The 14,778-nt window shown below is 44.6% G+C and overlaps 1 protein-coding gene across 1 annotated transcript in view; it reads left to right on the top strand.

The window, feature by feature from the left end:
* Nucleotides 1-14,778, top strand: part of IL1RAPL2 (interleukin 1 receptor accessory protein like 2) — a 321,249-nt gene that overhangs the window by 190,137 nt on the left and 116,334 nt on the right. The window contains exons 4-5 of the mRNA XM_087941140.1: nucleotides 1,842-2,028; nucleotides 5,706-5,859. Coding sequence (XP_087797266.1) covers nucleotides 1,842-2,028; nucleotides 5,706-5,859 — 341 coding nt within the window. The remainder of the gene's footprint in view (nucleotides 1-1,841; nucleotides 2,029-5,705; nucleotides 5,860-14,778) is intronic.

Genomic DNA, 14,778 nt, shown 5'->3' on the forward strand with positions numbered 1-14,778 from the left:
GAGATGGATAAACTCATTCAAAAGTTAAAGGATAAGGAAGACTCAAAATATTTTACAGTTGGGGAAAACTGGTATAATTGGATAAAAAGTAGAAACCAGCGAGTGAATAGATAGGGAAGAGAAAATATATAGAGGTTATAAAAGGAGTATTAACCAGATAGAGGAAATAAGTATTAGAAAATAGTCTAATAGAGAGAGAGAGAAAGAGAGAGATAGGGATAGAGAGAGATATAGAGATAAAGATAGGGATAGAGGGAGAGGGGGGATATATATATCTATATAGAGAGATATAGATAGATCAATCAATAGAGAAATAGAGAGAGAGAGGACGAGAGATAGGGAGAGAGAGAGAGGGAGGGAGGGAGGGAGAGAGAGAGACTTTTAAAAAGCAAATGTGATTTAGGATTAGATCTAAAGGAATAAAGGAGGACAGATCAAAAGCTGAATTTAGTGTTTATATAATTGTCTATAATTAAATCTTACTAAAATAGTAATGAAATGAAACCCGAGCAAATCTTTAAAAATCAATTTGTTTAATGCAGCTAATGTGATTTCTCTCCGTTCATTTTCTCCATCTGCCAGATTCTGGAGAGGCCAAATTATGTCCTCAAATTCTTGCCTTGGATGAAAGAACGATGGGGGTCAAACACGCCACTCACCGTTATTTGGTTTCACTTGCAAAAGGATTAAGCGGATCGCTGGGACGGGTCCAGCTCATTTCGCAATGCTCCTTGAATTCCTTTTATTATTTTTTGTACTTCTAATTTCAGCGGTTGTTAAATGCCCCTCAGAGACATTTTTCAAGGGATGGAGGTACAGCTAGTCCTCAACTTAACAACAGTTCATTTACTGATGGCTGAATTTTTACTACGGGGATGCCATGATGGTCATAAGTGTGAAAAATGCCTGGGGTTCCCTTCCCCGTAGTCAAAATTCAGCCGTTTGGCAACTGACTAGTTGTTCTGAACAAGGCAACTCTTGTTTTATTTCAATGCTGGGAATTATGTGCATTCCCAGCCGGTAATGAGTCCCTAACAGTCCCTTGAGATAAGCACTCACCTTTCTCTCCTTTGAATTGCTGCCAACAACTAGAGTGCCAAATAAACTGGAAAAAACAACAACCAAGTACAAAGTCCACACAGAGCTCCAAGGATTAATCTGAACAGAGCAAACGACTTTGCTTCCTGCAAAGGTTTCCCTAACTTTGCCTGTCTTTTATACCTTATGGGAGGGGCAATCATCTCTAAGCCTTACTCCTGAGTCGCCCCTTTTGTCTCAGCTGTTCTTGCCTTCTGGCAGCTCTGCGCTCAAGCACACTGGGAACAGGCTCCCCTCGGTCCTCTACCTTGCTGCTTCCAAACTCCGGAAGCTCTGGAGGCAGCACCCCGCTCCCAGATGGTCCTGGCCCCATCTCTGCATCGGATGCAGGACCCTCATTCGAGTCCTTTCCAGACTCCCTGATCGGTCCCCGTTCTTCCCCACTCTCCAATTCCTCTGCCGTCTGCACAGGCTGCTGGCGAACCACAACGCTAGTATTTATTTCCGTGGCCGTGTTACACGATCCCCTTTTGCGACCTTCTGACAAGCAAACTCAATGGGGAAGATTCACTTACACGACCGCCTTACAAACTTAAGAATGGCCACAGTTCGCTTAACAACATAAAATGGGGCAAAATTCACCCACATCGCTCAGCGGCATAAATTTTGCCTCCACTGTGGTCATGAGTCGAGGACTACTGTCCTTCATATGCGTTTGCACCCTCTTTGTTTAAAGACAGAGGCGATGGATTCAGAGGCGATGAATGATTCAACCGGCTCCACCTTCTGTTATTTCTCTGCAGAAACTCAACGTACTGCATGAAAGTGTCCATGTCGTTGACAGTTGCCGAAAATGAACTTGGACTTTGTTACAACAGCACAATTCGTTACTTAGAAAAATCAGAAATCACCAGGACCAAAGTCATTTCCTGCCCAGATACCGAGGATTATAAAGTGGGCAAGCAAGAGCCAGATATAATCTGGTATAAGGTGAGACCATTACAAATAAGTAAGTAAGTAAGTAAGTAAGCAAGTAAGTAAGTAAGTAAGTAAGTAAGTAAGTAAGTAAGCAAGTAGATAGATGAATGGATGGATGGATGGATACACAGACAGACAGACAGATAGATGGCAGATGGATAGATAGATAGATAGATAGATAGATAGATAGATAGATAGACAGACAGACAGATAGATAGTTGATGGATGGATAGATAGATATATATAGATGACGGATGGGTAGATAGATACATATATAGATGATGGATGGATGGATAGATAGATGATAGATGGATAGATGATGGATGGATAGATGGTAGATGGATAGATAGATAAACAGATAGATGATGGATGGATGGATGGATGGATGGATGGATGGATATATAGATGATGGATGGATGGATGGATAGATAGATAGATAGACAGATGATGGATGGATAGATGGTGGATGGATAAATGATGGATGGATGGATAGATGGTGGATGGATGGATAGATAGATGACGGATGGATAGATGGTGGATGGATAAATGATGGATGGATGGATAGATGGTGGATGGATGGATAGATGATAGATACACAGGCAGACAGATAGATGATAGCTAAATGATGGATGGATGGATGGATGGATGGATGGATGGATGGATAGATAGTGGGTGGATGGATAGATGATAGACAGGCAGGCAGGCAGGCAGATAGATGATAGCTAGATGATAGATGGATGGAGGGATAGATAGATAGATAGATAGATAGATAGATAGATAGATAGATAGATAGATAGATATAGATAGATAGATGATAATGATAGACAGAGATGCCATAATTAAGGGTTTTTAAAAAAACAAAAAAAAAGGGTTTTAAAATGAATTTCTACTCTGCTTTTTCTGGCAATCCAAAGCAGCTAACAGGAGCAACTCATTAAAAATACGCAGATGGAATAAGGAAAAAAAACAAAACCAACGAATCTCAGAAAATAAAGCCAGGCTCAGAAGTGAGGTGGGCTCAGGCAGCTGTTTCTTGGGAGTCAGTGACTCCAAATTGCAACCCCCCCCAAAAAAAAAAAGTTTCAAAGCCGTCAGACTTTTGATGTTTTCCTTAAAAAAAAAAAAAAAAGACAAGACAAGACAAGAGAAAAGGCAGTTCAGGCCTCACAGTGGTGAAGAAAGAGCTCCAGCGGAGCCTCTTTTCAGTGCGAGCTTCATAATAGGGGTAAAATTTAGAGACCCTTTTAGTTGATGGAAATTGTTGCTGTTCCTTTGATTTCCTTCTTTTATATATGGACAACTTTTCATCCTAGAACATTCTACATCTGAGTCCATCCCCCCCCATAAGATTTTGTTTTTCTTTCATTTCATCTAGGATTTCTCCCTCCATTTCCTTCCCTCCTTCCTTCCCTCCCTTCCTCCTTCTTTCCTTCTTTTCCTCCCTCCTCCTTCCTTCATCCCTTCCTTCTTTCCTCTCCTCCCTCCCTCCATCTTTACTCCCTCCTTACCTTTCCTTCCTTCCTTCCTTCCTCCCACTCTCCTTCCTCCCTTCCTCCTCCCTTCCTCCCTTCCGCCTCTTTTTCGAACCTTCCTTCCTTCTCACCTTCTTTGCTGATTCCTTCCTCCCTCCTCCCTCCCTCCCTTTCCTTGCTTCCTTCTTTCCTTCCCTCCTTCCCACTTTCCTTCTTTCTGATCTTCCTCCCTCCTTTCCTTCCATCTCTTTCTCTAACCTTCCTTCCTTCTCATCTTCTTTGCTGATTCCTTCCTCCATTCTCCTCCCTCCCTTTCCTTGCTTCTTTCTTTCCTTCCCTCCTTCCCACTTTCCTTCTTTCTGATCTTCCTCCCTCCTTTCCTTCCATCTCTTTCTCTAACCTTCCTTCCTTCTCATCTTCTTTGCTGATTCCTTCCTCCATTCTCCTCCCTCCCTTTCCTTCCTCTCTTTCTCCCCCGCTCCTCCTTCTCTTCTTCCCTCCTTCCCTCTTTCCTTCTTTCTGCTTCTTTCTGCTCTCCTTCCTTCCTCCCCCTCTCCTTCCTTCCTTCCTTCTCATCTTCGTTTCTCCTCTCTCCCTCCCTCTCTTCCCATCACCTGTCTTTCTCCATGTCTTTGCCCCCAAAGCAGAACGAGGCAATTGAAACTTCAACCGGTCAGCTTTGCCTCCAATGTGCAATGTTTGCAAATAATTTATCTGGAACCAGGAGGACATGCAGAGCCCCGTGATATGTCAGAAGAGAGCAGAGGCCGTCTGATTTCTCGGTCATAGGCCAGGGAAGGCTGACAACACCCCTGCTGTTGTGAGAGATTAGCAGAAGAAGCCAAGGTGGTTAGTGCATGTGTGTGTGCGTGTGCGTGTGTGTGTGTTGGCTTGTGGCTGTATTTGTTTGGGAGCCCCTTGGCCCCCTGGGAAAAAAATATTTCTCTCAAGCCAGTCTAGCAAGGGAGGCCATCGGAGATCTTGATTAGAAGACAACACGGTGGCGACCTTCAGCCCCCAGGGACAGAAGCAGATTTTGTCCTCATCTCATGAGGTCGTTATCCTGCTTTTCGAAACTGTCACCCAGAAAGCAATTTAGCAAATGTCATAGCTCCCTTCCCTGCTGCCTTCTCTGTCTCTCTTTCTCCCTCCCTCCTTCTCTCTCTCTTCTCCCTCTCTCCCTCTCCCACTCCTCTTCCTCTCCCGCCCTCCTTCTCTCTCTTTTCTCTCCCTCTCCTTCCTTCTCTCTCTCCCTCCCTCTCTCCTTCCCTCTCTTTCTCTCTCCCTCCTCCTCCTCCTCCTCCTCCTCCTCTCCCTCCTCCTCCTCCTCCTCCTCTTCCTGCTTCTCTCTCTCCCCCCTCTCTCTTTCTCTCCCTCCCTCTGTCCCTCCTTCCCTCCTTCTCTCTCTCTCTCTCTCTCTCTCCCTCTTTTCTCTCCCTCCCTCCGTCACTCTGTCCCTCCTCTCTCTCTTCTCTCTCTCCCTCCCTCTCTTCCTCTCCTCTCCTCTCCTCTCCTCTCCTCTTCTCTCTCTCTCTCTCTCATTCCCTTTGTGTATGTATCCTTCTGACCCACCCATTCACGTACATTCAATTCTGTGTGTTGAAGGCCAAGTGAGTTTATAGCTGAAGCAACGTTTCAACACACCCGATGTCGAGGTCCTTTGCCTTGTTATTATCTGAGTTCCACCCATAAGTTCCACCACATCTGCCTAATGGGTGACAACTAACAATTAAGTTGTCATCACGATTAAACTGAGCAGAAGGGAGATTGCCCATTGAAAGAAGCTGTGGAGCAATGACAGGATTACAAGTCAGAAGTTTCTAAAATGACTGGTGTGCAGGCCAGGCAACAAAGCACATTGCAACAGCTTCTCCTGGGGTCAGGTTTTCTGCTCGGGGTTGGGATTACTGTCCCCAGAATTCCCAGCCAACATGGGAAATAAAAATCAGAAGGATTCCACCTGAGACTCTCCTCATTTGCTCTTCAGCGTCTGTCCTCTGACGTGTGGTAAATTCCCTCGCCTCAGAAATTCGTAAGGTTGACCTGGGACTTCCAAGCTCCACCTTCCTGGGTCACAACCGACATTTGAGTAAATAAATAAAACAAACCATGCATAATTGAAGATGCAGTCAAGTTGCATTAGCGGATCGTGCGATCTCGTTGGTTTTGAAGCACCAATCTTCTTTGTGTTGTTTTTCTGCTTCCGTTCCTCCTCAGGAGTGCAAGCCCAAATTGTGGAGAAGCGTGGTCGTTCAGAAAGAGAACACACTTTTAATAGAAGATGTGCAGGAGGAAGACAGTGGAAATTACACCTGTGAGCTGAAGTTCGAAGGGAAGCTGATTAGACGCACAACTGAACTTAAAGTTACAGGTAAGGAACCTTCCGGCATGGAATTGGAAGACAATGCATACAATATAAAGGTAAAGGTTACCCTTGCATGTATGTGGCAGTCATTTCCAGCTCTAGGGGGCAGTGTTCATCTCCATTGCAAAGCTGAAGAGCCAGTGCCGTCCAAAGATGTCTCCGTGGTCATGTGGTTGGCATGACTAGACGCTAAAGGCGCACAGAACACTTTCCCCTTCCCACCAATGTGGTCCCTATTTTTCTACTTGCATTGTTTATATGTGCTTTCAAAGTGCTAGGTTGGCAGAAGCTGGGACTAGTCACGGGACCTCACTCCATTACGCGGTGCTAGGGATTCGAACCAGCGAACTGCCGACCTTTCTGATCAACAAGCTCAGCGTCTTAGCCACTGAGCCACCACGTTCAATGCGTTCAATGCATAAAATGGGGATGACCTAAAAAAAATTGATGGTGTGTCTTATTCTTTTTTGATTTACTGTAGTTTTATGTGCCATGCCGGCAGCTTTGCGAGGTCAATGAATCTGAGAAACGAAGACTTTATCCAAAGGCATTGTTGGGTCTCCTTGGCCCTAGGCCCACTCTGATACCATGAGACGCGCATGGATGATGTCATGTAGAATCAGAGTTCCATTGAAGGGAGGAAATGAGTTAATCTTTCCATGAGACCCCCGTTCTGCTTGCAAACATATTTGTTTATTATTATTTCACTTATTTGTGTCCTGCCTTTATTATTTTTAGAACTAACTCAAGGCAGAGAAGATATCTAATACTCTTTCCCCTTCCTATTTTCCCTACAATGATAGCCCTGCAGGGTGGGCTGGGCTGAGAGAGAGGGACTAACCCAAAGTTTGCCTCCCTGTGGTTGGTCCAAAGTCACCCAGCTGGCTTTCATGCCTAAGGCTCAACTAGAACTCCCAGTCTCCTGGTGGTTGGGCCAATGTCACCCAACAGTCTTTCACAGCTAAGGCAGGATTAGAACTCCCAATCTCCTGGTGATTGGCCCAAAGTCACCCAGCTGTCTAAGGCTGGACTGCAACTCCCAGTCTCCTGGGGATTGGCTTAAAGTCAATCAGCTGGCTTTCATGCCTAAGGCAGGACTAGAGCTCACCATCTCCTGCTCTCTAGCCTGGCGCCTCTTAACCACTAGACCAAACTTGTTCTCCTCTCTTCACACCATCTCACAAATTTCTAATTTGTTAGGGCGTTATGGATTCTCCAACCTGTTTCTCCACGCTACGTCAAGCTTGGGCTGTGAACAGACGTGATCTTTGCACGCCCTGCTGTTTGTTTTCAAAGGTGTGGATTTTGCCATGTATTTTGGCAAGAGGGATTGAGGGGGACTTCACCCCACTTAAAGATGGCCCTGATTTTCAAGTTCATATGAATATTTCAAGATGTCATCCAGGCAGGAGTGGGAGGGTGTGTGTGTGTGTGTGTGTGTGTGTGTGTGTGTGTCTTCTCTCCTAGTTTCTGAGCTTTGCCTGGGGACTTATCATTGTCAACGTTCACTCTCGATGCTCTGCAGCAAGGAGTCTTCTTCTATGCCAGGCCTGTCAAATGGAGTGAGGATAATTTGATCTGTTGTTTCTCCAGACTTAACGGGGTTTTAACCATTTTGTATTATTTTGTATTGGGAGTGTGGATCTGTCAGCTCGGCTGGCCCTAGGGAAGGAAAGAATAAAACCCCCAATAAACTGGGGAAAGAAGAGGAGGAAAGAAACCAGGGAGATAAGTTCTGGTGTCTTATTCTGTATTTTTTTTCCCCTCCTGCTGATTGTTGACTTATGCCCACTTTGTCAAGCGGGGTGAGGAAAACAAGATGGTGGCCACTCACATGCGATTGGAACCCTGTTCTTCTCCAAGCTTCTTGGTTGAGAAGCGAAACGTCTTCAAGGAAAAAGAAGAATCAAGAAAGTCCAGCTGTCTTTTGGAAAAAAGCACTTTTGGGTCAACCATGACCTGAATGATGGAGAATCTTTGTCATACCCCTGTCAGAGTCTGAATCCGAGGAGGAAGAGGAACAGCTGACAGGGAGTGGGAGTGTGGCTCTGTTGGCTGTGGAGGAAACTGGGAGAGGGTGAAGTCTGGCTGGGCAGAGCAGGGAAGAGGTAGAACAAGGGAGAGGAAGTTCAGAGGAAGACCCAGGCCCACTCCCTCTTCATCCTAGGGCACGCAGGGAGGAATGGAGAAGAGAGCAACGTGGGTTGCATGGCTTATGGGGGAGGAAAGGGCCCTGATTACTTTCATTAGCCACAGCTGGAAATCTTCTGGGAACAAACATGATTTATCTTGTATTGATTTTGGTTATTTGCGTTCCTGGCATCCCCCCAATCATATTGAATTACTGCTGTTCTTTCATGTCTGGAATTCCTTTTCCTGCCCTGCTGGACTAATTACCTCATTTTGCCTTGTTTGGATTTATAGTTCGTTTTTGTTGACCACGTTTTGGACTTGATTCTCTGCAGCCAAAGGCTGTTCCTGGGAGAGTTTTTCTCTAGCCAGAAGGTGACCAGGAGTTTGGGGACAAAGTTAGAGCTAATAAATGGACTCCTACTGATTATTTGACTGTGTTACCTTTGTGCCACGCCCCAGGTCATCACAATCTCCATAGACAGGGTCAACAGTTAGGGGTAACTGAAGTGGGCATCTTAAAAACAACAATCAGAAGACCCAACCTTAATGTAGCAAATGGTTTTTGCCAAAAAAAAAGAAAAAGAGGGTTTCTTTTTTGATGGATTCCATCAGACAACTCATCTTTAATTTTCAATAGCTGGGTCAAGGTTGGTCATGAAGCCAACTGATCCTAGACTCATGGAGATGCCAATTCTACAAAGGAAAGGGAGATGGGGGTTTCCTTCAGAAGGCTGTAAAGAAGCAGCGAAAAAGGAGCAATATGCTGCAGTCTATGAATTATATATAATCCCAGTTCTTCGTTGCTTTGCTTTACAGCTTTCCAAGTAGAGTGTATCACATGCAGAGTAATTAGAATGGTAAATAATGTTTCCTTTTATCATTTTGTGAGGCATTCCTTCATTGCTTTTCCCCAGAGTCAACTCGTTTACTTTACTCTCATCTTAAATCACTGGATTATTTGGTTGGCCCATGAGAGAAATGTGGTCTCTTATGTTTCTTTCTCTGTAAACATGTTTTTGTATCTACGCTCCTGTCTCAGAACTAAGAGGCACCATTGAATGGGTAGGGAGTGATTGCTTTGGGTTCTTTATTTTTCCTCTTGTCAGCAGTGCTTTGGTGCCAAATTTCTAGTGAATTCTATTTTCACTTGGAAGAATCTGAAAATTAGTTTCAAAATTGGGAGAATGAGTGCCTTTTGTGACATCTTTTAGTCTCTTCTATGCCTCAGGTTCTCATTTTTCAACCTTAGTCTCTTTATGAGGTGTGGACTTCAACTCCCAGAATTCCATGCTGACCAAGGAATTCTGGGAATTGGAATCCACCAAACCTAAAGTCCCAAAAGACCAACCTCCCAATTGAGAGGGGGTGTAAGTTCCACTCCTCACCCTATCTTTGCAAATACAGGGTTACCATGAATCATCATTCGGTCTTTTAAAAACATTAATGATTTGCACTTATAATGCCCATTGACTCTGAGCTACTTAGGGGGATGATCAAGATGAAGTATTTATGTCAGCGTAATTAATCAACTCTGTGGATAATTAACTGGAAGGAATTCAAGGGTAAAAGGATTGCTAGCAGTCAATATTTGGAAGTGATTACGGTAGTCTCAAAGGTGCTTTTTCTAAACGCAACTGGACAATGTGGATGACAGCAAATCTCCATAGGCATCACAACTGGTATAAAATGCTGTAATAAGATTTGAAGCTCTACAGAATTTGATACAGGCATGTTCTTTTCACACCTCTATTCTTCTTGTGCCCTATCCGTCATCGGATGTTGGCGATCGTGTTGGCGATCCTATTTTTATCTCCTCCTCCTCCTCCTCCTCCTCCTCCTCCTCCTCCTCCTCCTCCTCCTCCTCTCCTCTTCCTCCTCCTCTTTCTCCTCCTTCTCTTCCTCTTCCTTTTCCTCCACCTGCTCCTTCCACCTCTCTTGTCTTCTTCCTCCTTCCTCCTCCTCCCTCCTCCTCCTCCTCCTCCTTCTCTTCCTCTTCCTTTTCCTCCATCTGCTCCTTGTCCTCCTCCTCCTCCTTCTCCTCCTCCTCCTCCTCCTCCTCCCCTCCATCCTCCTTTCCTCCTCCTCCTCCTCCTCCTCCTCCTCCTCCTCCTCCTCCTCCTCCTCCTTTTCCTTCTCCTCCTCCTTCTTTCATATCCATCATCAGATGTTGGCGATCCCATTTTTATCAACAGCCTCATGAAAAAGGGCTGCTGAGTTTTATCCAAACCAGTCCCTTAGATTTGGAAGCCACGATGTTCTTCTTCTGTGTGGACCTTCATTTCCCTTCAATCTTTCCCTGGAGGATTAAGTGAAGGATGCCGTATATTTCCGGGTGTCGCATCCCATGTCCGAAATATTCTAACTTTCCCTTTTTTTTTGACTCTGATGATTTCCCTTGGCTTTCCCAGGCGTCTTATCACCTCCTTTCTGATTTTGTCAAGCCAACTTATAGGGTGGCTCAGTGGCTAAGACACTGAGCTTGTCGATCAGAAAGGTCGGCAGTTCAGCGGTTCGAATCCCTAGCGCCGCGGAACGGAGTGAGCTCCCGTTACTTGTCCCAGCTTCTGCCAACCTAACAGTTTGAAAGCGCGTAAAAAATGCAAGTAGAAAGACAGGGACCGCTTTGGTGAGAAGGTAACAGCGTTCCGTGCACCTTTGAAGGCGTTTTGTCATGCCAGCCACATGACCATGGAGACGTCTTCGGCCAGCACTGGCTCTTCGGCTTTGCAACGGAGAGGAGCACCGCCCCTTCGAGCTGGAAATGACTAGCATGTATGCATGAGGGGAACCTTTACCTTTACTATACTGTCCTAATTTCTAATCCATATGAGCTATTTTGAGGAAGAGTTTTACCTGACTAAATAATTCAGCCCGGTTCTACTGGTGAGGTTGGTTAGATTGGTTCAAGACAGCAAGACCGAGCTGCAGAATTGAATTTTTACCACATCCTAGAACTTTTCAATTGATGGAATTGCAAAAGGGTAAGACTGGCCCACAATCTAAGCAGCACACTAAGAAAAATGACTAGTGCTTTGAAGCATTGGGTTTCGGTGGAGTAACGTTTCAAAAACCCAGTTGTGTAAAGAGGTGAATCCTGATAAGAAAAGGGCTTGAGGAAAAAAAACAGTAATTTTAAGGAAGATGGATGAAAAGCTAGCTACAAACTCGTGTTGTTGTTTTAGACAGTAACAGTATAATACATCTTGTTTGGACAACAGTTTTAATAGGATAGGGTTGCTACAATGCATTATACAAAGCTTCAATAGAAGAGAGGAACTGTCCTTGGTGCTTTCTGAGCTTGGTTATGGAATACTGATAATGTTACCTAGTTTGGTAATGAAATGTCTGCAAGAAAATCATCAAGCTTAGACAGCACCAAGGACCCCACCATCCTCCTTCTCTTCCTCCTCCTTCTCCTCTCCTCTTCCACCATCTTCACCTTCTCTCCATATATCCTCCTCTCTTCTAGCACTGATGAAGTTACCTAGTTGGGTCATGAAATGTCAGCAAGAAAACCACCAAGCTCAGAGAGCACCAAGGACCTCAGAGTCCTCCTCCTCCTCCTCCCCCTCCTCCTCCTCCTCTACCACCTCCTCCTCCTCTCCATATATCCCACTCTCTTCTAGAACTGATGATGTTACCTAGTTGGGTCATGAAATGTCTGCAAGATAACAGCCAAGCTCAGAGAGAACCAAGGACCCCACAGCTCAACCCTGAGCTACAGACATTATCTTCTAAGAGTAGTTACAGTAGTTCAGTACTGGGGGATTATTAACGCTCTCAATAATTATGATACATGGTCATAAGTGATTTTCTTCAATGCCATCATCGCAAACGGTGACTAAACAAACTGTTGTAACTCGCGGACTACCTGTGCTGAGAATTTTCCACATTTTCTTCTTTTGTGAACGGTGTTTCTCTATGACTTTGCTGGGATGTTTCCTGACAGATGGCAGGATAAATGTTTGCATCCATGAGCGAGGAAGTGCCAGGTAATAATGACAAGGTTTCATTTTTTTTTAATCACTCTTCCTGGAGAACAGAGCCACCCATTTTTTATTAGAGAAACTTTACTTGAAATTGCAGACCTGTTGTTTCCATAATTGAAGGGCACGTGGCTCCTACCGAAGATGTAATTATTTTTCAGGCTTAGAAGTTCAGGAAGGAAAAGAAAAATAGTTTTTTAACGGGAGGCACATAATCATCTGTTCCAAACAATGATGCCAAATTCCAATTGATCTAACTTAATGTCTGCCGGCTTTGGAATGTATAAATAGTATGCGCAATTTTCTGTTTTGTGCATGGAGAAGCCATTGGCTGCTGCTGTAGCTTTTTCTACATCTTCACTACTACAACACGGAAAGTCAGGGTGGGGTAGTTTAACAGACCTGGAGAGCATTGCAGGGACATAACCCCAAAGGATTAAAAAACATGAAAGTCTTGTTTTTGCTTGTCCTCCCTCCAAAATTCTGTTCATCTTATATAAGAGAAGTAATAGAATATGGCATCGATGTATTACGTTGTATTACTGAGGTTATTTTAACCTCAGCAACTTTGAGATGGGTGGACTTCAACCCCCAGAATTCCACAGGCAACAAGCTACTGGGGTGGTGGTGGGGTGGGGATTCTGGGAGTTGATGTTCACCCAACTTAATGTTATTTTTAGACTACCAAATTCCCTTTTTATTCAGCAACATTATGCAAAAGGAAGGAAAAGAATGGAAAGAGGAAAATAACCATGGCTACTTGCTTGTCAAAAGGTATCACAATAAACTCTGCGAGAACAATCGAACGGTGGAAGGGCCAGCCTTCAGAAGTTGTGGGTGCTCTGGAGGTTTTCAAGAAGGGACTGGACAGCCGTTTGTCTGACATGGCATAGGGCCTCCTGCTTGAGCAGGGGGTTAGACTATAGGACCTCTAAGGTCCCTTCCAGCTCTGATATTCAGTTATCCATTCTCTTTTGTATATCTTTCCTCCCCTATACACAAGCACAGAGAGGGGGGAAGGAGGGAGGGAGGGAGAGAGAGAGAAGAGAGAGAGAGAGAAGGAGGGAGGAAGAGAGAGAGAAAAGAGAGGAAGAGGGAGAGAGAGAGGGGGGAGAAGAGAGAGAAGGGAGGAGTGGGAGAGAGAAGAGAGAGAGAGAAAGAGGGAGGAAGAGAGAGAGAGAGAAGAGAGAGAGAAGGAGGGAGGGGGAGAGGGAAGAGAGAGAGAATGAGGAAGGGGAAAGGAGAGAGGAGGGTACAATAGGGGAGAGGAGAGGAGGAAGAAGGAAGTACAGAGAGAAGGAGAGGGGGAAAGGAAAGGGGGCAGGGAGGATAGAAGGGAGGCAGGGAGGAAGGGGGGAGGAGAGGAAGTAAATGGATGGGGAAGCAAAGGAAAGGAGGTGAAGGGATGGGAAGGGAAAGGAAAAGAGAAAGCAGAAAGGAGAAAGGGAAAGAACTAAAATAAATTCTTGGTTTAACAGATCCCATTTACCAGCCTTCATAGGCAGTGGATCATATTTCTGTTTAGACTTCCTTCCTTCCCTCCCCCAACCCCATAACAGGCAAACCCTGTCACACTCAAAATATTCCAGATAAAGCCATTAACATTTACATTGAACTAAACCGTATTTACTTTATTTGTATCAATTTATGTCAATGATGTCTAATGATGATCGCAATGTACGTTGACAGTAAGAGATGTAATTTATGCCTTTTGCATTCTGATGCAAATGCGCTAAATTGCCACGAATGAGGCACTTTGGGATAGAACGGAGAGGTGGGAGTAGCATGGATGCTTCCCTCTCCCCAGGATGGTTGATTAATAAAACATTTGCTCTCCTGCGAGGCCAATTTGCACCAATACCGATTCTTCTTGAGATCTTTGCAAATCGTCCTCGCTTCTGTCAAACTCATCTAGAGCAGGAACACTGGGAGAGCTAATAATGAGGGCCCACAATATAATATATATATATATATATATATATATATATATATATATATATATATAAATAAATAAGGGAAGCTTGTTATTTGTATACATTAAGAATATTACCCTCTTTCCCTGAAAATATGACCTACCCTGAAAGTAAGTCCTAGCTTGATTTTACATGTGCACCCAATATAAGCCCTAACCCCCCCCAAATAAGCCCTAATTAAGATCCCGCCCACTCCAAAGTGCATGGGTCAAAATTAAGCTAGGGTGGGGATGGAGAAGTGGCGGAGCTGCCCTACTACTTACCTTTGGACAGTTGTAGCCAGGCCTCGCACACCCCGACACCTCCCTTGCTGGCTCATTTCTTCTGCTTTCCTGAAGGCCTCTGTAGCTGATAACAAAGCTCTGGATCGATCCAGAGCTCTGTTATCCACTGCGGAGCCTTCAGGAAAGCCTTGCCAGCCGCGGAAAAAAAAGTTCCCGAAGGCCTCCGACCACGAAAAGGAGGCCGGGGGTGATGCACGCAAGTGAGGTTAGTCAGTGGAGGACGTTCCCCCCAAATAAGACCTGGTGCTTTTTTGGTGGCAAAAAAAATATAAGTTTTCCCCTTATTTTGGGGAAAACACAGTATATATCTTGTATGCAGCCCCAGACAATTCCTCTTTATTCAGTGTGACCCAGGCAAACCAAAATGTTGGACAATTATGATATAGTGCAAACATGTTTTTTTTTTTTCAAATACAGGGAATCCTCGACTTATGACCACAATGGAGCCCAACATTTTCATTGCTGAGTGAGACAGTTAAATGAGTTTTGCCCCATTTTATGATTTTTCTTGCCACATTGTTAAGTGAATCCCTGCAACGGTTAAGACAA

Source organism: Pseudonaja textilis, chromosome 12, assembly GCF_049901715.1.
Source record: "Pseudonaja textilis isolate UNSWEBS1 chromosome 12, rPseTex1.2, whole genome shotgun sequence".
Taxonomy (NCBI): Eukaryota; Metazoa; Chordata; class Lepidosauria; order Squamata; family Elapidae; genus Pseudonaja; species Pseudonaja textilis.